Here is a 22,863-nt window from a genome sequence, read left to right on the forward strand (position 1 = left end):
CAGATTAATTTTCCTTGGGAATAGATCCCACTGTCTTAATTATGCAATCATCGGATGAATTGAATGTTAACAAAGATAAGTCAGTACTTGGGAGGGACCGTCTTGGAACAGATATAAATCTTTTATGCAGTCCATTCAGAAGCTTTATTAGTTACAGTATGTATTTGACATTGCTTGTTGAATCTTAGAAAATTGTGGTGAAAAAAATTTGTATTGGTAAGAAATTGTCATCTACTTCCTGTATAAAAGGATGTTAATATTTCCGTGATCCCATCTTCAAAATTTACAAATGAAATGGAAAAAGAAAATTGCTTGCTGTTATTAATTGATATATTTGATTTGCGGATTCAAAACATAGGGCATATTTATATCCTAGGATCATTATATTGCAGTACTAATTGTTGTATACATCTTATTTAATACATTCAAATATGAGTTGGACCCTTCCATCAAATAGGCCTTACTGGCATCACTGTGGACATATGGCATTGTTAAGGTGTATTTGGTGGAAAAGCCCTCAAATATGATCATGATGGTTACATACTCAATCTGTCTTTACTAATATTTCTGTCAGTGGGATGGAACTGATTTGAATTCAAAGAAATGTTGATTTGTATACGAAAATAAATAAAAAAGCATTCATTCTTGTCCTTACTGCAACCATATGTATTACTTTTATCTTAATTTAATCAGAAGTTACCAGGCTTATTTCCATTACATACTTGATAGCGTCTTTGCTTCCGAATACACTTTGTTTGAAAATCCGTTTATGTGTTTATTTTGCTGCATTATTTTAATATATACTTAAATGGCAGGAGTGTTTGGAGGAATAGTTTTTTTGCTCTTTCATGCTTTGGTTACTGGTAGCACTGGTTTTGTGCACGGTTTGTTTAAAATGCTTATAAATGTACATATAAAAGGGCATACATGTACATCTGTTGCAGTTAAGTACTTGTGTTCAGATATATACATTGATTCACAGTGCACATTCAGATGGAATGCTTAAGTTTCAATCAGAGCAAAGAAATAGCCATTTATTTATTTATTTGACATTTATTTACTAAGAAAGTCCAACAGGGTTGTTACCCATTTTCAGCAGTGGCCCTGGCAGAAAAGCTCTAAACACTAAGCAGTAATGATATTGGAAAAATATACATGAGTAGACATCAGTCCAATTTAACATTGGCTCATAAACAGTATAGTGTAATAGCACAGTTTTGGTATGTACAGTAATTGGGCAGTAAATCAGTTTAAACACTGAAGTTCTGTTCTTCTTTTGGCTTTTCCCGGTTAGGGGTCACCACAGCGGAACTCCAGTCCGCTAATGATTGGCAGTAGATTTTTACAGTGCCGAGGTGCCAGCCCGACGCCCATTCACACATGTCTTTCGAATGCCACTCGACTGCGGGGAGGACATGCAGACTGCACACAGAAGGTGCTCCAGCCGAGAATCGAACAGGAGAACCTCTTGCTGTGAGGCGACAACGCTACTGCTGCACCACTGTGGCTTAGTTTAAACACTGAAGCATACATATCAAATATAGTATAGTGTAGTATAGTAGCAACAAAGACAGAGAGACCTTGTAATCCAAAAGGAGAGATTCCTACTGTCTGTAGTCTTCAAATACAAGGCTACCACAGATAGTTTTGGGTACAAGAAATCTTTCTTTCGCTACTCTCTCATCCCCTAGTGAGCATCCTTCTGTATGTCTGTATTGTATTTTTTATAATAATAGTCCTGAAGACCTTAACTAAAATCATATCTGTACTGTTCTGATTGCATTAAGTAACACATCTTTTTAAACCCTCCTCAGAAAAGGCAGAAAGGTATGTGATCTAGGGGCTGGTAAATTAAACTCTGTAATTGAGTGAGTAAAGGATGAGTCTTGTATGGCTCAGTGAGATAGAATATGGGCTAATGATAAAATTACATTGGCTAGATGATCATTTTTGTGGGAGCAATGGATAGCTGGAACTATCTTTTTTTTTTGGATGGACATCCTACCTGAACGGACACCTCAGTGCTACCCTTTGTTAAAAATAAGCGAAGGTTTAGCAGTGAGTGGCTTTTATGGTGGCAGTACCTCCAACTCTGTAGCATAGGTCATAGCCTCACTAAGTAAAGGGACATGTTGTCAGTGTTAACAAGTTCGGACAGTAACATGGAGATAACATATCAGTGTTAATAAGTTCGGACAATAACATGGAGATAAACCCTCATATGCTGTCCTTTTGCTGTTAGCTGTTAGATGATTATACCTTGAAAGTTTTGAGCAAAGTGAGCAAAATTAGAAGGAATCTTACCTTTAGACTTTGATAAGGTAGTCTGGGCATAATTTATGGCTTTGAACAAATGGGAGGCATCAGTGTATTCAGTCTTTTTCACATATTTCTAGAAACTGCATTTTTTGGTATCTTACCCTGCTACAAGAGGAAAATGAAGTTGGGGTGATGGAACATACTGGAAATATGGGGAAGTAGCAGCAGATTACTTAAGTATACGGTTGAGTCACCCTATTAGCTGTATGAATTGGCAAAATGCACATGGGGCAGCTTCATATGCTCTTAGGAAACAGACTCTAACGCCATTCCCCCCAACTAACATGGAATTCTGGATTTTAGGACTGACATTAAAGACCTTACAGGGGTAGAAGTGAAATGTTAACTCCTAGTTCAGTTAACCTTTTCAGCAATAATATTTAAATGTTGGAAACTGCAGGAATGGGACAGCAACCTGGTTTTACATAGTTATAGTAATAAGCATTGCGAGGCATTGAAAAAGTTGTCAGAGTGTAACAAACTCAAATGTTGGTGTGCTTTCCTATATGCATGACGTTCTTTAATCTAGACCATCATCGTTGCCTGGAGCATATGCCATAGATTATGATTAGGAATGTGGGTATTGTATTGTCAAGATAACTTAGTTTTCAATATAATGTTCATAACTTAACATGTAAGAATGAAAGGTTGTGAGAATGTTTGACAATCATTTCCTTGATGATTTACTTTCCTTTGTTATGCTCATCATACCATGCTAAGTGTATATGTAAATTTCTTGTTCTTTGGTACCATTGCAATTGAGCAACTTGCTCAGTAAAAGAGTTTAAATATTAAAATAAATACATTAAATACATGTAATCCATTCATCTGTCCACAACCCCTTTTCTCATTTTTGCACATGGAGTTGGGGTTTCACTTCAACAGTGACAGTCATCTAGAGCCAAGGTTTATACCACCAAATGGCTAGCTCTACCACAGTAAATAATAAAAGTAATTTAAATAAATGTAATACTAATTTAAAAAAAAAACATACCTGTTTGGCTGATGGCATAGTGTTTAGTTTGGCTGATGGCATAGTGTTTACACTCCCCTTAGAACTTTGCTTACAAAATTCTAAAAGAGCCTTGCTTTTGTAACACATTTTAGCTGTATTCTGAACAAGGCTGAATTTTGTAAGCAAGCATAAGAGGGAATTTTTGAACACTGTGCTGGCAGCTAAACTGATGTGTTATTTTTCAATATTTACTCTTTCCAAATATACTAAACTTGTTTTACTTGTTCTATGCATCCAATGGACTTTCAGTATTCAGGTAAGAAGGCCAGCAGAAGTCAGGCAGCAATCATTCAGATGGCATTATCAGAAAAAAGCAAATGGCACAGGAATAAGCAAAAATGACTTTTCCACTGTCCTTCCATATGAATGACCGGATCATTTACTTAACTTCCTTGAGACAAAAGGATTAAAACCAAAAAGCCTGTTTTAATGTAAGAATACAGTCATCTGCGAACTTTGTTAACCAAAGATGTGCTGTATTAGCCTGGACTTCTGAGAAGTAGATGCCAAACAGCAGAGGACCCAGGACTGAGCCCTGTAGTACTCCACTTGTCACTGGTCTGAAGTTGGATTTGGAGTCAGCTACTTTCACTGTGTGGGTTCTGTCAGTGAGCCAGTTGGCCACCCATCTTGTGACATAGGGAGTTTTGACCAGTCTAGTGAGTTTATCTATAATTCCAGAGTGGGGAATGGTGTCAAAAGCCTTGGCGAGGTCAAGATAGCCTGTGTGCAGCACCTTACCCTCATCCATGGCTCTGGTGACTGCTTCAAAGAAGTCAGTCAGGTTTAGGAGACATGACCTACATTTTACAAACCCAAACTGAGTGGGGTCCAGAGTTTGAAGGTTACCTGTGTCCTTGTTAATAAGTTCCAAGATGATGCGTTCCATGGACTTGCAGGCCAGGCTCGTCAGGCTAAATGGGGCAGTAGTTCCTGAGGTCTGTGGTGGCACCCCCTTTGTGGAGTGGGATAACCGTTGCTGTGTGCCATTCAGTAGGCACAAAGCCTGAAGTGAGGCTATGACTGAACATGGTACTTAGGTGAGGTGCCAGTTCATTCTGTAGTTCGTGCAGACAGCAGCCTGGGATGTTGTCAGGTCCCATGGATGCTGTGTTCTTGACTGTGGAGAGTGCGGTCTTTACTTGTGCAGCCATGATTACAGGGGCTTTGTATTCTTCCGTTATAGTGATGGGCCCTTTGGAGGTTGGGGGGGGGGATAAGTTTGCACTGAACCTATCTGCCAGGATGTTGGCAGTATCAGTTGGTTCGGTATATCTCTTGCCATTGTGCTGTAGCTCAGAACAGATCTGACTGTCCCCATTGAGATTCTTGACATAGCTGTAGAATGCTTTGTGGTTGTCTTTAGAATCAGTGTCAGTTTTATTTTCGTAACTAGCTTTGTAGGATTTTATGAGGGATCTCAGCTTCTTACTGAGGCTGACCAGGGAGTTCCTGCAATCAGGCGATTTTACTCTTTTTTGCAACAGTTTCTTCCTTCTACTGTAGAGTTTGTTTATGGCAGGGGATGACCAGATTGGCTTCCTTTTTTTTTTTTTTTTTTTTTTTTTTTTTTTTTTTTTAAAGAGGATAGCGTCTTGGTTCTGTTGGGGATGGCAGGATCCATGCACTCGTGTATGTGCTTATACAGTGCATTTGTATAGGATTCAGCAGTCGTACCTCTATTTTCTGTCTGTATGGGTGTCGTGAAGCTTGACACTTCTGTCTTAAGAAGCATGAAGTTGGCTTTGGAGAAGTTTTACGGTGGTTTCCTTAATGGGGGGTGGGGGTGGGATATTGATGACTAGGGTGATTAGCTTGTGGTCAGGTCTGACCAGCGAGGAGTTGACCTCTGGCATGGAACATCGGTTGCCCATATTGGTAATGACCAGGTCCAGGATATTGCTGCCCCTAGTGGGGGTATGGACAAGCTGATCCAGGGCATTGGAATTTATGAATTCCAGAAAGCGTTCAGCATATGAGTTAGTACATGAGTAGTTTTCCCAGTTGATAGTGGGGTAGTTGAAATCGCCCATTATTAGGGTATTGGGCTGTACCTTAATATTACCCAGTATATCAAGAAATGTGGAGTGGGAATCCTGGGGCATGGTGGGGGATCTGTAACAAGCTATAACCTGGATTGCAGTCTTGCCCAGTATTAGTTGCACTTGGATAATTTCGGATGCATTATGTTGAGCAACTAGCCGGGAGGTGTGGATATCCTTAATGAATATGGACACACCTCCTCCTTTAGTGTTTTGGTCCAGGTTAGGGGGCTGAAAGGTGTGGTATGAGTTATAGCCTGTTAATGCAGGGGTGCTCTCTGGAGCCGTGAACCAGGTCTCTGTCACTGCACAGTTGTCGATATTCTCCATTTTAAGGAGTGCCTTAAGTAAGTGCATTTTGAGGTTTAGACTTCTAGCACTGAGTAGCATTACCCTCAGATTTTGCTTGCTTATACCTGCTATGGTGAGTTTGTCATTTGAACGTTGCCTAAAAAAGGCACTATAGGGGTGGCAAGAGCCTTAGCCAGTATCTGGAATCCCAGGGACAACAGGTGCAGACCATCTCTGGCAAAGCATCGTGGTCTGTATGTCAGGCTAATTCCAAACTTGTCTTTACATTGGGCAGTTCCAGGCCTGTCAACTCAGAGAGAGCTAAGGGTTTGTGAATTTCAAACTTGCTGTTTGCTGTCATTTTTTTTTTTTACATCTCTATTGCATTGTAATAGTACAGCAAGTCAGAGAAAGACAGATAAGAGTTCTAATTTCCATCCCTCCCATTCTTTTGTTGTTGTTGTGTTCTTAAACCCATTGTATCTGTTGTCGCCTGCCCCTTATGATAATCTGACAACATAATTCCCTCCCTCTTTCCGTTCATTGGCACACAAGTATTATTTTGCAAAGTCTTTCCCCTTAAACCACTCACCAGGCTAAAAGACGTTTGATAAAATTGTTTAATATTGAGTGTACTGATACTGCTTGCTCTGTTTTTAGTATCAAATTTGTGTTTTTTTTTCTTTTTTTGTTAGATACTATAATTAGTTTACTGGCTCCTAGTGGCGGCAGAAGAAGGTTTCCAGGCTAGTTGTTTTGTACTGAAATTTAAATACTCAGTAGCAAGTCCACCCAGACATTATTCTAAAACCAAACTCCAAGCAGTTATAGTTACCCCTGCCCCCAGAGTCATTCCTGGGCAATAATGGACACACAAGTGCTTGTGCATAACATTCAGAATGTTATGGCAGTTGCATAACATCAGTTTCTTCAATCAATAAACAGGCAAAGCTAAAAATGATGGGTAGAAAACCCATTATTGTTACTCATACCGCTCAGCTGACCTCATCATGAAGAATGTTCCTCAGTTTGAGTCTTAAAAGTCTGTGTTCCTCACTGTTTCTCATTTGAACAGCATGTTATACTTTCAGTGTTAAGAAGTTTTATAATTAATGTCATGGACAGCTGGGAGATAATGTTCAGCAGTAATGAAAAGCAGTACCAGTTTTAGGTGATAATGCAGAGCGCCGGAGTTTGTGTAACCACGTCACTTGATATTCTGGATTTGCACTTATGCGTGGTCCAGTGTTCTTCATTATTTCCCATTCCTGGCGATATCATGGATCAGCATTTCCTCACAACTTCTCTACCCAGTCTGACCAAGATGGGTATCTTGAGACAGTGTAAGAATTGTTTCATGCTGTCTGATGATCATCAGTTACTCAAACAACATAACAAAGTATGTGAGAGATGTACATATGTCTTTGGAGGCAAACATCTCGCACACAGTAAACTCAGCCACCAAACCTGCAAGCAGTACACCATACATCACTCCTCTCCAAGGCCATCACAATGCATATAATCCATCACATGCTGAGGTTTTAAAGATTAACTTGCCCATACCTCAAAGACCTCTAAAACATAACGCAGGCACAAAGCACACTCAGCATGTTAAGCCTACTTCCTCACACGGCACAAGGAGTCCCAAGGTCACAGATGTTAAACCCATAAGGCAGGCATCAACCCAACCAAGAGAAGGCAAACTTGTAAAAACTGAAAACTGCACCAATAAAATCAGCTGCTGGCTACAAGATAATCCACAAAAGCATTTATTCAGAATAAACACTGTGAAGTAAGCGCTTACGTCTTTAGTAAGTAAAACTTCTTCAGACAAAAAACACAATGAATAAGTGATTCATATATACAATTAGCAAATCACATGGTGTTAGATTACACAATCAAATTGTCTTAAAATCTAAAAGTTATATTGTCCCTATTTTATAAAATGTCTAATAAATATTAAATTCATTATATTGAAAATATAGACAATATAAAATAATAAAATAATGTTAAAATATTGTTAAAATAGTATTAAAATAGTAAAATCAGTTCAAGAAAGTAGAACTAACTGGATTTGGGCTTAATGTGACCTTAAATTAATATACAAAATCATAATAACTAATTGTGCAAATATATGTATAAATGTGTATAATTAACATTTACAAGAAACTTGGTTGACATTAGTACATATGTTTCAGTTCATAAAAACATGTAAATTTCATGTTAACATAACGTAATACAATTTGTATACTTTTTGTATATTTTTGTAGAAATACTTCTCATCTTTGAATGCGCTTTAATTTTAATATACAGGCTAATGAATTCATATCATTTAGACGTGGTGGACTATAAGCGTTCAATCTAGTCTGCCACAGAAGTTTGGAAAATTCTAACATTAAACCCAATGGGCCCCCTCTGGAGTTGTACTGCACTTGGTCTATGACTCAAAGTAAAACTGTGCTGTGGGCATTCTTGAACATGTTTTGCCAAGGCATTCTCTGTTTTTACTCTCCTAATTTGGGTTGGGAGGGTGGCCTAATGGTTAAAGTGTTTGCCTTACAAACACAAGGTGCAGAGTTTGAGTCTCACAAGGGATAATTGACTAGGCTTAAAATGGCTCGCAAGGGCAGTTAGCTTAGTACTAACCTATGAACCTGTGAACCTATAATACTGTATAGATGTTCATATACTCTGTCCTTGAGTTTACGATCTGTTTTTCCAACGTAAAAACAAGGACAGAGTTTACAAGTTGCCCAGTATACCACCCCTTTTGATAAACAGTTAAATCTATTATTGATAGTATACTTTCTGCCTCTAATAGTAAAAGCCTTACCCATCTCCATATGTCTACAATATGCACAACTTTCACATTTGTGCATGCCCGTAGTTCTTAACAAAGGGGTCCTGACCTTCTCTAACAACATTTTTAAGGTTAGGGCCTCTTCTATAAGCCAACCGAACATTCTTGTTATAGGTGGCTCCATGGTAAGACATACAGATGTACCTTTTAACCAGGCTGAACAAGGAAAGAATGACAGTCGGTTGCTTGTTTGATACCAGGGTCTGTCAGATTACACATGCACTCACGTCCTTGAATAACAAGTACCAGTATGACTCTGTTCATGCTGGTGTAAGTGACTTGAGGTGTACCTTCCTGGATTATATGAAGAGAGACATGATGAAGCTCTCTGACTGTGTGTCCAAGGCAGATATGAGCCTAGCATTGAGCAGCATTCCATCTTCTCCAAGAGTGATGCCACGTTATGAGCAAAAGATAATGGACTTCATTTTGTCAGTCTGGGAGGATATGATTGACGGACCATGCTGCTTCACCAGGGATGGCTTGCATCTGTCCCCTCCAGGGTTTCAGTTGCTGGCAAACGTATTGTCCATACCATAGTGCCTTTTTTCAGGCAATGCCAACCTGATGAACTTTCCAACATAATGGAAGAGCAAAGGAAAATATGAATGTGTTACTGATCAAAGCTAGGAGCCTGAACAAAAAAACCCCATTCCCTACAAGCCCTTTTCACGTTGGAAGACATTGACATCTGTACAGTGACTGAGATATGGTTTAAAATAGAGGAGAGCACTCCAGCTGTGCAGGACTGTAATGCCTCCCACACGTTTAGACCAGCTACTGTGTGGGGGAAGGGAGGTGGGAATTATGAGGTGTATTATTCTGCATTCGGAAAAGATTCACATCAGTACTGGTAAAGCAGCGTGATGCACTAGAGCTTCTTCATGTCCAAATAGCCATCAGAAAGGTCCCATACCATATATTAGCTGGTTATAGAGCTCCCTCTGTGACAAAAGAAAGTCGCACCCCTATTTACAGTAGCTAGAATCACTCAGTATTAAACCTAATACCATTTTCCTAGGTGATCTAAACTAAACACACACCACCACTAGTTCACAAGCACACAGATTCCTGGACTTGGTCAATACAAATGCCTTGGAACAATTAGTCAGAGTAGCCACTTGGAGAAGTAATATCTTGGATCTTGTCTACTAATGTGACAGCATCTTGCACTGTTCCTTGTGCATCTTCATCACTTGTTAGGTCTGACCATAAAACAGTCTCCTTTGAAATAAAATTGGAATAAGAGATCCCTTCCACTCAAGATACATTTAGACATTTCTTCAAGACAAACAGCCTCCTTCTAAGTGATGCATTGGCAAGCTTCAAGTCCCCCAGCAAAACCCATTTAACTGTGCTGTATACACAGAAGTGTACAACACCACACTATAAGAGCATGCAAACAAGTATCTCATAGGAATAAGTGCAGGGCAAAACCCCAACAAGCTTCATAATAAAAGGAAAAGAATTTTGACCAAAAGTAAGAAGAGTAATTCCCAGAATGTTATAGCCTTTGTCACCAAAATAAACATACAACTCAGGAGCTTAATAAAATTTACCAAAACCAAGTTTCAGGCTAAAATAGCTACCCAAACCAAGACAATCACAAGCTATTTTTTTTTAGTTATATTTGTAATCCCAAAAGCAAAACGCAGCAATGCACTAAGCAGATTGTAAACAATGTTATCAACACTGAGGCTGAAGACATAGCTAACCTACTGGCTGATAATTTTTGCTCTAACTTTATACCTCTTTCCCTTCCATCTATACCTATACCTGAAACTGGCTCACCTCCAGCTACTGCACAAGAAGAAGTCCTAAAAGTGCAAGCTATACCTCAAAATATTGCATTGATGGAGCCTGACAATATTCCTGGATGCATCTTAAATAGCTTGAAATACAATGTAGCCGCACCCTTAACAACACTGCTCAGTCTCAGGCTCCATACAGGTTTCATACCAAGTGAATGGAGACCAGCTACAGTCATTTCCCTGCAAAAGGGAGGACCCAGGTAATTACAGACCTCCAAGTCTGACCAGCCTTATATGCAGAGCCATGGAAAGACTTATCATGGAATTAATCAGTCAGGACTTGGGGAACCTCCAAACACTAGACCCATCTTAGTTTGGATCCATCAAGGGCAGGTGGATTTTTTGAAAAGGTCAGCAAAGCAATGGATGAAGGCAGAATGGTACATACCACATACCTTGACCTGGCGAAAGCTTCTGACACAATTCCCCACTCAGGTATCGACCCTGCCAAGCCCAGGGCTTCCTCATCCGAACCACCCACCAGCTGGGCATCACCATCAATCTCAACAAATCTGTCTTACACCTGGTTTAAATTCTGCATTTTATTGGAGCCCAGTTGGACACCATTCTAACCAAGGCCTTTCTGACACCCAACAGGCTTCACTCCCTCAAACAGCATGTCATGTACATTCTTCAAGTTCCTTTTAAGAGCATTGGGGTCCATGGTGGCCACAATCACCCTCATCCCCACAGCTCAGTTACATATGAGGGTGGTCCACTGGACTCAGTGGTTCAGTGGTTCTTTCTAGATTTACCACTGTCGCATCCAATGTGTCTATCCCGAGCATGCAAAGATTCTCATATTTGGTGAATTCAATCCCCAGATGATCTTCACAGTTGGCTGTTTATTCTTCCCACCCCTCGGACCAGGGTGACCGCAGACGACTCCCTGCTTGGGTGGGGGGACATTGCTTGGGAAGGACAGTCCAAGGCACATGGTCTTCCCTGGAGACCCAGTGACACATCATTGTCCTGGAGATGAGGGTGGTGCTATTGGCATTGCAAGCACTTCAGGCCCATCTTCCCCTAGGGACGATTGCCACCCAGACAGACAACATGTCAGTAGTCTAGTATATCAACAAACAGGGGGGGAACCAGGTCTTATCCTCTTTGCCGCGAAGCTGTGAGATTGTGGGAGTGGGCGATCTCCACTGGCTGTTTTCTGGTGGCAACGCACATTCCGGGGAGGTCCAACATTCTAGCGGATGGGCTAAGCAGGTCTGTCCTGATGCCTTAAGAGTGGTCTCTGAATCCTTCAGTAGCGAAGCAGATCTTTCTAAAGTGGGGTCAGCCTTGCTACGATCTCTTCGCCTCTCCTTCCAATGCAAGGTTTTTCACTTTGGAAGCCACCTCCAGGGGAGCCCCCCAAAGAAGCTCTAGTTCATGCTTGGCCCTCCAGTCTTCTCTATGCTTACCCTCCTCTTCCCCTGATCTCAAAATTCTTCCAGAAAGCACAACAGCTGGGGAGCTCAGTCATCCTCATTGCCCCCTTCTGGCCTTGCCAAGCATGGTTTCCTTCTCCGTGATCTCATATAGTGTATCCCCCATGGACATTAGATCCAGCTCCAGATCTGCTTTCACATCCCTCAGGGATCCCACATCCAGATCTGGCCATTCTGAAGCTCACTGCTTTGCTGCTCCAGTTCCCATGATAGTTAGGACTCACGAGCTGTCTTCTCCGGTTAAGAAGAGTTTGGTAGTGGCTCATAGATCTTCCACGAGAAAGATTTATTCCAGTAAATGGAAGCATTTCTCTGTTTGGGCAGCTCAGCGGGATTTGGATCCTTTCACTGCTCCAGTTACTATTAGCTAGGAGTGTCTGGCAAGCATTTTGCAGCAGGAGGGCCAGTTTCTCTACAGTTAAAGCTCAGTTGGCAGCTATTTCCAACTTCCACAGAGGGGATAATTCAGCTTCTCTAGCCTCTTCCAAGCTCTGCAAAGGCTTTTTGACAGGTACCTTTGTTCTTGGTCACCAATCAAGGACCCTATGCCTCCTTGGGATCTTACCTTGGTTTCATCCTCTTTTGAACCCGCTGCTTCAGTGGATCTGCAATTCCTATCTTGGAAGTCTTTCTAATTGCTATTACTTCAGCTAAAAGAGTGTCGGAGCTTCAGGCATTATCGATTAAGCCCCCTTGCATGATTTTCCATAAAGACAGAGTTTCTCCGCGCACTAATCCTTACTTTTTACATAAAGTGGCATCAGAATCGAACATCAAGTCAGACTTTCAGAATAAAGGGGAGTATAAAGTGCATCTGATGGATGTTCATAGGGAATTGCAATTTTACTTAGAACAAAGGCCTTCCGCAAGTCTGATCAACTTTTTGTTTCTTATTCTAAGCACTTTTTAGGGAAGCCTGTATCCAAGGTCACCATTGCTCATTGGATTTCTCAGTGTATGCTCTTGGTGTATTCAACAAAGGGAGTGCCTCCGTCAGGTCATGTTAAGGCGGATTCTACTAGATCTATGGCTACTTCAGCCGTCTTTTGGTCTAGAGTTTCTTTGGATGACATTTGCTCAGCAGCTACCTGGGCATCTTCACATACTTTCATCTCCCATTACAAACTGAATCTTCTCTCCAGAAGCAGGGCATCATTTAGCTCCATCATGTTATGGAATATCCTTCCATGAGGGCCTCCCAGGTGTTAAGTAGCTGTGGGACTCTGTCCCATAGGTTGAAGACCAAATGAAGGCAACATCTTCAGTAAAGAGGTTATGTACTCACCATAACATTCCATCTCAGTTGTTGCTCTTTATTTGTCTTCAACCGTCCTGCCCTCCTTCCCCCTTCCTCATATGGGCTGTGTGGTGGTCTGGCTGGATTAGACATGACCCCCTCTTTGGCATAATCTGTTATTCCTATTGATACTAGCTTAGTTTTTTTGGTGTCAGGGAGAAAGACATGGTGTCAGGTTGGGTTGCTATGTGGGACAGCAAACTCAACCTGAAGGGAGGAAGGAGACAGGGGCATTATGGGTAGAGGAGGAGCTCGGAGCTCAAATCAGATGCTGGAGAAATGCGGCCGAGTCGGATCCGTGTTCCACAGGTTGAAGACAAATGGAGAGCAACAACTCAGATGGAACATTATGGTGAGTACATAACTCCTTTTTTGTCCCTGTCCATTTTCAAGGGCAGCTTAAATCTGTTTATGGGAAACTAGAAATTTACTCCAGGATTGCCCCTATACTACTAATGGACAGATGCAGCTCCTAAATACTTTATCCCTTGAATGACAGGTCTCCTCACATTGTCTATGGTATGATCCCAATTATTCTTATTAGAGGTCATATATAATTATTGACAATGGAGTGGTTAAGACCAGTCTCTAACTAAATGAGAATATTTTGAGCACAAAAAGAGAAATTGGCTAGGTTTAAAATGGCCTGCAAGGATAGCTGGCCTAATGCTTACCTGTGAGCCTGTATAGTAGACTTTGTTGTGTTCCTACATCATCTTTTCTTGCCACTTCTGAAACTGATAGTTTCTCCACTGTGTTTTCATTTCATGATGTTTCTAGTCAGTAGGCCTCCTTCACAAGTGGTATTTCTTCCAGTTATATCATATTACTTTACAGTACCTTTGTTACTGTTGTTTCAGCATATTTAAAATATGTTAACAAATGGGCTTCTTGTTGATGAAAAGCCCTTAAAGATTTCCGCACTTTTTGTGGCCACATCACAACAAATTTGGTTATTCTTAGACCTGCTGTGCAAAATACATGTGCTCATCTTGCACAGTAGGTCTTGCACATTTCAGTGGACTACCCCAGTTCATGAACATGGCTGGCTGGGGGTTGTCTATTGTGCTGTACAAATGCCAGCCTTGTTTATTTGAATGTCAGATGAAAGCAACAGATACACCATTTTGTACAAAGTGCTCATGAACTGGGGAAGTGCTGCATAACATTGATGGCACTACTGATGAGCAAATTGGTAAGATACCTTCCACCTTAGTAAGTATGTGTGCTACTCAGAAAGGTATAAGATGTCTTACTGAGCTGCATGTCACTGTTGTGCTGTAGTCCACCATAATGACAGTAAATGGGGGGGGGGGGTCATAACTATGTTATTGTGGTGAGGGGATCTGGTGGTTTGCAAGCTCTCATTGGCAGCATCATTGAATGGGGCATGATGCTTCAGGTTGCACTGTCAGGTTTGACTGCAGCATAAGGAACACCATTGCTTTAGTAATAGCCCTACCATGCAACATTTTGTTTTAATGCACAGTAGCATGTTAACCAGCTATGCTTGTATAGCATCATATTAACAGTGGAGGGTGACCACAGTGCTGCCAGCTGCAGTGTCATTGAATTTGTGTGTAGCTGGATTCCCATGAGTTACCTCACTGGAACCATGCAGTACTCTGAAACATTATCTTTTGTGAATGGTCTGCATTCAGACAGGGAGTGATTTTCATGTATGCAAAACTGTGCCTATAAAATGGTACAAGACAGCATATGATGTCTTACTCCATTTTATTACTACATTATGGAATCACAGCAGGCTTTGGCATGCCAGTCTGTGTGCCAAGTCTGCTGCATCATGAATAGTGCTCATAGCTCTCTGTGAGAATTATTAAACATTTAACAAAGCCATTATTTTAAAAGGATGAAGGCTTTATCTTCTCAGTTGACAGACAAGAATTCACAATAGGGCAAAAGCAAGTATTTAGATACGTCACTGCCATTCAGCATAAGAAGTGAACAGGTGTAATGCTTGTGCTTGGTTGGCGTGGAAAAATACTGAATTTAAAAGAAAACCATAGTAACTGATTACGCCTCTACAGGCAGATACAGATTTTCAGAAATTCATTAATTCACTGAAGAGTACGCAGTGTGTTCTATTTGACGCTGTTGTTTTCTACAAAAATTGCAGAAAATGTGTTTCATGTTAAATGAAGTTGAGCAGGTAAGTGAAAAAGCTGTAACATCTCACTGTATGCATGTTACATGAAACAGTATGTGGTGAGTCGGTGAGTGACCAATTGGCATGTTTTTCAAGAAAAGTGCCTTTAAGGGCTACCACATACTATATAACATCAAGCTCTGAAAAGTCGAGTTTACCTGATTGTTTCATATGCAGTGTTTTATTTATTTATTTTTCATTCTTTCTGCAGAAATGTGATGAAATCATTGTGGCACATCTTGGCTATTTGAATTATACTCAGTACAGAATCATTGTAGACTTCCAGAATCTGCAGACACCGGGCGTTAATATCAATTATTTGAATTTCACTGTAAGTATATGAATAAGACTTTAAAAACTGCCTTTGTTAACAGCAGGCTTGTCAACCATCACTTTCTTATGTCAGGCATTTGGAACCATTAATAACTTAATGTTGGCTGATTTGACAGTCTTTGAAAAAGCTTGATAGCTTTACAAATAAACAGCAGTGTGTGTTGTATAATGCAGGATTGCAAGTTCTTTGGTTTCTGTTTTGAAACATGAGTTTGTTAGCTTGCTAACATTGAACATTTTTTATGTGGTACCCATTGCAATAATGTTTCAAGTCATAGTGTTTCCTGAGAACTAATATACTTGCTAGATGATTGTATGTTTGTTCAAGGAGAACTTTTGCCGCTGTAGTCATAACATTTGGGCATCTTCTGAAAGATTGGTTGTTCTGTAGCTATATTTTCTTAGGTCTGCTGCAGAAGTTCCTCCTTTGTCCATGTGAATGCCATGTAAATGCAGCTTTGCCAGGCACCAATGACAGCCGTTGTAGTGAACAAGTTATGTGGAACCTGTGGTAAGCAAGTGGCAGTGAAAACAGTAATTGAAATACTTTTAGCGTACTATAACTAAATATGTATAGTAACAAGTAAGTTGTTACTGTTCACTGCATCCTTGTAGTATTGAGAGTCCTGTGTTTTCTCAACATTTTGGTTGCTTGATTATATTTTCTGACACAGGTACAGTAAACTCTTAGTTAACCAGAACTCAAGCAACCGGCAAAAAAAAAATCGAAGAAATATAGTACAATTTTCATGTTTTGCACTTTTTGTTCCCTCCTGCAGAAACACACCATCTGGTGTTGCCATTCTTCATTCATTCTTGACTGATGGGTTTGGTTCTGAGCCCTCTGAACCAACTCAGCCATTATACAAAGCTCGTGCCAGCCAAAACCTCTTGAGCTAAGGCCCTACCCATAGTGCCTCTCTTCCCATTACCTCAGAACTCGTTTGCCACATACAACTTTTGATGCGTCAGCCGATGCTGTCAGCTAAGTGCTCAGATTTTTGCTATTTCTCTATCATTCTACCTATTACTGATTTTTTTCTGATAATTACTTTTCCCTAGTTTCCCTGTTATTGTGTAAGTGGATCTATATCAAACTTTTTACATCACAATATCTATCACCCTTTCTCTCTCTCTTTTACCATCATTTGTATTAGGCCTCTCCTTCCCGCTTACCATTGGTAATTCTTACCATCACTGGTGTCCTATTTCCCTCTCTTCTTGTTCTTACCCGTTTGGGTAGTCTTTATATACCATAGTTGATATATTTAAAAAAAAAGGCCTTTCTGTGCCCCCCCCTTTTTTTGTCGAGTGAGTATGGTCATTGCTTTGCATTTGACTAGTTAACTTGGCAGTAAAGCAGAAAGGAACCTCTGGGTTCAAGCAGTGTAAAGACTGTGGCAGAAAGATGCCCAATTTGGATGGCATCTTTCTTGTGTCTGTTGTTTAGGTGTTCCTCATCTGGAAATTCAACCACAATGTGAACTCAGTAATGTCTTTAGTGCCTGAACTCTTGCAGAGATGTAACAAATTGATACTTAAGGGTTTACTTTACAGAATGAACTGAACTTTCTTGCACACATTATACAGAGCGAATGCCAACTTTCTTGCTTTTATTGTGCATAATGAACTCCAGCTTTCTTGCTGACTTTGTATGGAGCAAACTCCGTCTTTATTGCTTGCATGTGGAATATTTTTTAACATAAAGACAGAATGAATACTGTTGTTATACAATGGAACATCATTGTGGGATTCTGCTTAACAAGTACCGTTTCATGTTGCCACTGTCATGTTTTCAGGAAATGTCACAAATGCAGCATTTCAAAACACTGTACAAACCAAGACAATTCTTCTGTTACCATGAACTTTAGAAGAATTATTTCTACCAGTTTTCCAGTCCAAGTCCCATGTATGGTTGTCATTAATGGAAATAATTGCTAAGCTGCTTAATCGTTCATTTGCTATTCAATCCCAAACACGTTAATATTTTTTTAAAAATTCCATGAGAATTTTAATAAAAATAATAATGCTGATAAGTACAAAATTGGCAAAGAAAAATGTTACTTGTAAACTAAATGGATTCCTATTACGTGATCGCCGACGTATTTTGTCAAATGTGTCTTGATCGAATGTGAAAGAACGAAAAGGAAAAATAAAGAAGTGGCTTTTAAGTGAATTCTTTCCCTGGGAAACAATTCACTTGGCCGCTTCCGTTACTTTGCTGTTTTCGGCACTGTAGTGCGATCTCGGAGTTACTATATTTAAGTAAGGGGGGTGTGGGGGATGAAGCCCCCCAATTTATGTAATGTTTTAAAGGTTTTTTTTTTTTTTTGGAACAGCAATTTTTTTCCCTTGGAAAAAAATCACTGTTCTGAGGTTTCGACATTGTAAGCTTTCGCTTACATGGGGTCAGTTAATCATCATTCACTTTTGTAAGCATGCGATGATATAATGTAGACCCAACTAAATGACCAATAAATATCTCCACTGAATAAGCTTGTTACCCTGATAAAAGTTAAAGAAGTTTTAAAAAAGGTAAAAATAGTAAAGCTCCGGGGTTAGATATTTTAAATATGGAATTATATAGTCTGTTTCCATTATATATTTTAGAATTACTTAATGACATTTTGAGATAATTCAGGGTGACAAAATAATTCCTCCCTCTTGGAAATTTTCTGTAATCTCACCTGTACTTAAACAAGGAAAGGATACTAATTAAGTTAGTCTCCTCATATAGACTTGTTTCATTACTAAATGTAGACTGTAAAATATTTACTTCCATTTTTGCCACAGGATTAAGAGATACAGTAAATTAATAACAATCGAATAGGACTTACAGTCAGTAGATTAACATACGATAATATAAAAAGGGTAATAACTGTCTTAGATCTAGCAAATGGAATGAGCAATAAATTGGCCCTAATTAGCCTTAGATACGAAGAGAGCTTTTGATTATGTAGACTGGAGCTACTTGTTTAAAACTTTAGAAGCACTTGTATTTCCAGAACAGTTTACTGGAATATTAAAAGAACAGTTTAGAGCCTCCAAAGCATATGTTAAAATTGGATCTTACATTTTTCAAGGATTCACTTTAAACAAAGGCAGAAAACAAGGGTGTCCCTTGTCCCCTTTATTGTTTGCATTTCTTATCAAACCCTTAGCTTAGCTAAGAAGCAATGGAAAGATTGAAGGATACTGAATTAGTAGAGATTGCCAATCTCGAATACAGCTTTTTGCAGATGATGTTTTACTAACTGTAGTAGATTTAAATTATTCAATCAAGGAAATAACTAAGGATATTGAAAAGTTTCAAGAAGTATTGCTGCTGAAATTTCATAGCAATAAAACTGAAACTTTAGTGTTAAATCAATTACTAGGTGATTTAAGGATAAATATAAACATAATCAGGAAGGAAAAGAATTAAAATATTCAGGAATAAAAATCTTTCCAGATGTGAGTAAGGTTACTAATAATTTTGATAATATAATTGAAGAAGTGTTATTTTTTATTAAAAAAATGGAATGAATGTTTTTTTTTTTTTTTAATTTTGAGGATAGGTTAGTACTTAAAGTGATTATATTACCCAAGATTATTGCATTCTATAGCTTTAATACCCGACCAAAAACTTTTAAGGAAAATGGAAAAACGTTAACCTTTTCGTATGGTACCCTAAAAAAAAGATGAGAATTGCTTACAGAAATCATACAGGGATTATGGGCGTATGGTGGTATTACCTTCCCAAATGTAGAATCTTATTCTATTGTTGCAAGTTTTAACTATATTATACTCTGGATAGATTCAACCTACACTAGTCAGTGGAAATCCAGGAGCAGATTATCATTTTTAATAACCTTATAAAAATTTAGTATAAATTAGAAATGTGTAATAATCATTTCATCTTGTTAACAAAATTTACCTCAGAAGAAAATTCATTTCAATGTTTAGACTCTGCATATATGAAATCAATTCTTAAAACAGTTAAGAAGTATGTTTTTAAAACTCCATTAATATCAAAATGAAAATGTATGTGTTTTCCTGTTGCACATACCCTTAGATTTAAGAAACCTCAGAACAATGTTAAAATGAATTTACTAAAAAGAAATGGATTGGTATTATGGTCTGATTGTTTTGAAAAAGGCAAAGCTAAGTCCCCATAATATTTAATGAAAGAATACAAGATGGATGAATCTGCTAACCAGTTAATATTATCCATCAGTAAGAAATTAAATTAATTTTTGGTGACCAACAAAAGGAAGAAACTATTGTCCAAGGTTAAAAAGGAACAAATTCCAAATTGTAAAAACTCCCTCCTCAGCCTCAACAAGTAAATTCGATCAGTAGTGAAAACCTGCAAAGCCAGTTATGAGTTGAAACTAGCATCTGAAACAAAGGGATACCACAAGTCATGTTTCAGTTAAGTCAAGAACCCCCATGGCAAAGCCCAGGTTTGCTCCAAATTAGTACTTAATGGTACCACTTACACTGATCCTGATGACTTAGCCAACCTGCTAGCTGATAGGTTCAGCATAAACTTCACCCCCTACCCCAAAAGGCCCATTCAACATCTCTGATACTTGTCCCACACCTCACATCGCTGTAGATCGTGTTAAAGGCCCTATCCAAGGCAAAGAGCAGAGCTTCCTTGGGACCTGATAGTATCCCAGGGTGTATTCTGCACCATCACCAGCAAGAACTAGCTTCGCCATTGAGCACCCTATTCAATCACAGCCTAATTACAGGCTTCATTCCAGCAGAGTGGAGAACTGCCATTGTCATCCCCTTGCACAAAGGTGGTGCCACTACTGACCCAGGAAACTATCTCCCCATTAGCTGGACAAGTGTGATCTGTAAAGCCACAGAACGTATTGTTATGAATCTTATAAACAAGGACATAAGCAATCTCCAAGTACTTGACCCCATCCAGTTCGGATTCGTCAGGGGCAGATCTTGCCTATCGAACCTGGTTGACTTCTTTGAGACTGTCACCAAGGTCCTGAATAAAGGAAGGTCAGTACACACCGCTTACCTTGACTTGGCCAAGGCCTTTGCACAATCCCCCACTTGGGCATCATCGAAAAGCTAACACAACTTTGCATAAATCCCTATCTTGTCAGGTGGGTGGCCAGCTGGCTCACCGATAGGACCCACAAGGTCAAAATAGGCACCGCCACCTCCAACAGCAGACCTGTCACTACTGGTGTTCCCCAGGGATCTGTCCTGGGACCCCTGCTGTTTGGCATCTACTCCTCAAAGATCCAGGCAAAGACAAAGGGCCTGTGGCTGACCAAGTTTGCAGGTGACTGTAAGTTGAGTGCTGTCATTGACTCCCCATATGATGGTAACATACTGCAGGAAGGTCTCTCAGCTACAAATAACTGGTGCCAAAGTCATGGCTTTACGTTAAATGCAAAAAAATGTATTATCACACCATTCGGCAAAAACACAGCCCCTACTGATTACCACATCAACGGCAACCCCTTAAGCACACAACTTGTTTTGAGAGACCTGGGTACTCAGGTTGGCAACAATTCACATTCGTACATCATGTGGCAGCAGTGGTCAGAAAAGCCTTTTACTTGGTTCATCTCATAAGTAAAGGGATTGCATCCAGAAAAAAAGGGAGGTTATTACCTCTCTGTATTCCTCCCTCATTAGGCCTATAATTGAGTATAATGCCCCATTTGGTATGTAGCTCTCCAAACACCTGCACCAGCTGGAAAAGCCACAGAAATACCTCACAAAGAAAATCCATGGCCTCCTAAATCTGCCCTATGCAGATAGGCTCAAATCACAATCACTCTACTCGGTATCATACAGATTGCTCAGAGGTGATCTGTGTCTCACCTACAAGGCAATCTCAGACCCTGCCCTACTAGAGAAGCTCCATATCCGTAAGTCTAACTCCTCGCGCATTACCAGCTCGATAGGCCTAAATCTAATATGCAACATCAACAAAACCTGCTGGAGAGACAGGTTTGTATCCCAGAGGCTGCCCAATCTCTGGAATAGACTTCCCATACATGTCAAACAGAGTACCTCACTGACCCTCTTCAAGCACACCCTTGTTGAGTGGATGGGAAACCACAAATTTGACCCAGGGGTTCCACCTATGTCCCTCACTGACAGGGGCAACAAGTGCTGCCTGAGGGTTCTTTTTTGGGGATAAACTCTTGGCTAGGCTTGTAAGGGCCCCAGGGCCATTAGCCTGTGACCTATGACCCTGTGGTATGAGTGAAGAGAAACAGAACTTTATTCCCCCATTGTATGAATATATGAATGCTGTTGTCAGAGGTTGAGTGATGTACAATGGAAGCTTGTCCAAGCAGTACATAAGAATAAAGCTTTGATACTTGAAGAAGTTTGACTAACTGATTTAAGTTTAAACTGGATAGTTTGTATGTGGAAATATATACGTAGAATGTTTTTGTTACTCCGTATAAAATTTCTAAGTTTACTAAAATGACTTCTTCAGTTTGTTGGAGATGTAGTAAAAATATAAAAGCTGATTGGACACGTTTATGGATTTTGCTAAATGAAATGCGTATTGGGAAGAGTTGAGTATGTTTTTTAGGGGTTATGGTCTGATAATTGTTCTTTAACTAGATCGGTAAATACTAATGAATGTTCCACTTCCTGTATCTGTAAAAGCCAAAAAGCAAAAACTCTTTTGGACTCTCTTGACAGTTGCCAGCAAAGTTATTACAAAAAATTGGAAATCAAACTTAGTTTCTATGTTCAAAGAATTTTTAAATTTAACAAAAATACAATGTAAAACTGAAAAAGAAGTGATCAGAATAAGACCTGCAAGTCATAGTAAGACCTTTAGTTGTTAGGATAACCTTGAAAAGTTGCTTTTGAAATTCTGAGATTCTTAATGTGTTAATTGTACAAGATTATCTTGATGAGTCAGTGTATTCCTGTCATTGTGTAATAATATGTGAAGTTGAGTTTCTTCCTGTCTCTGTATATATTGTTGTTGTTGTTGTGTCTTTCGGATTTTCCCGGTTAGAGGTCGCCACAGCGGAACTCCGGTCCGCTAATGATTGGTAGTTGATTTTTATGTGCCAAGTTACCAGCCCTGATGCACAACCTTCAACGAAGGTACACCCATTGACGCATGTCTCCATGCAGAAGACGCTCTAGCTGAGAATTGAACCGGACAGTGTCTTACTGTGAGGTGACAACACTACCATAGTACCACCACCGCGGTCATGTGCCAAATTAATAAAAATTTTCTTTACACTCGGGAAGAGCAAGTGTAGTGAAAATTACCTTATATAATTCAA

At 39.6% G+C, this 22,863-nt stretch overlaps 1 protein-coding gene across 2 annotated transcripts in view; it reads left to right on the forward strand.

The window, feature by feature from the left end:
• The window catches only part of TMEM181 (transmembrane protein 181), a 1,372,946-nt gene that overhangs the window by 865,597 nt on the left and 484,486 nt on the right, over positions 1-22,863 (forward strand). For both annotated transcript variants that reach the window (XM_044061980.1, XM_044061981.1), the window contains exon 6: positions 15,456-15,575. In XM_044061980.1, coding sequence (XP_043917915.1) covers positions 15,456-15,575 — 120 coding nt within the window. The remainder of the gene's footprint in view (positions 1-15,455; positions 15,576-22,863) is intronic.

This window comes from Protopterus annectens, chromosome 1.part0, assembly GCF_019279795.1.
Source record: "Protopterus annectens isolate FY-2018-M chromosome 1.part0, PAN1.0, whole genome shotgun sequence".
Taxonomy (NCBI): Eukaryota; Metazoa; Chordata; order Ceratodontiformes; family Protopteridae; genus Protopterus; species Protopterus annectens.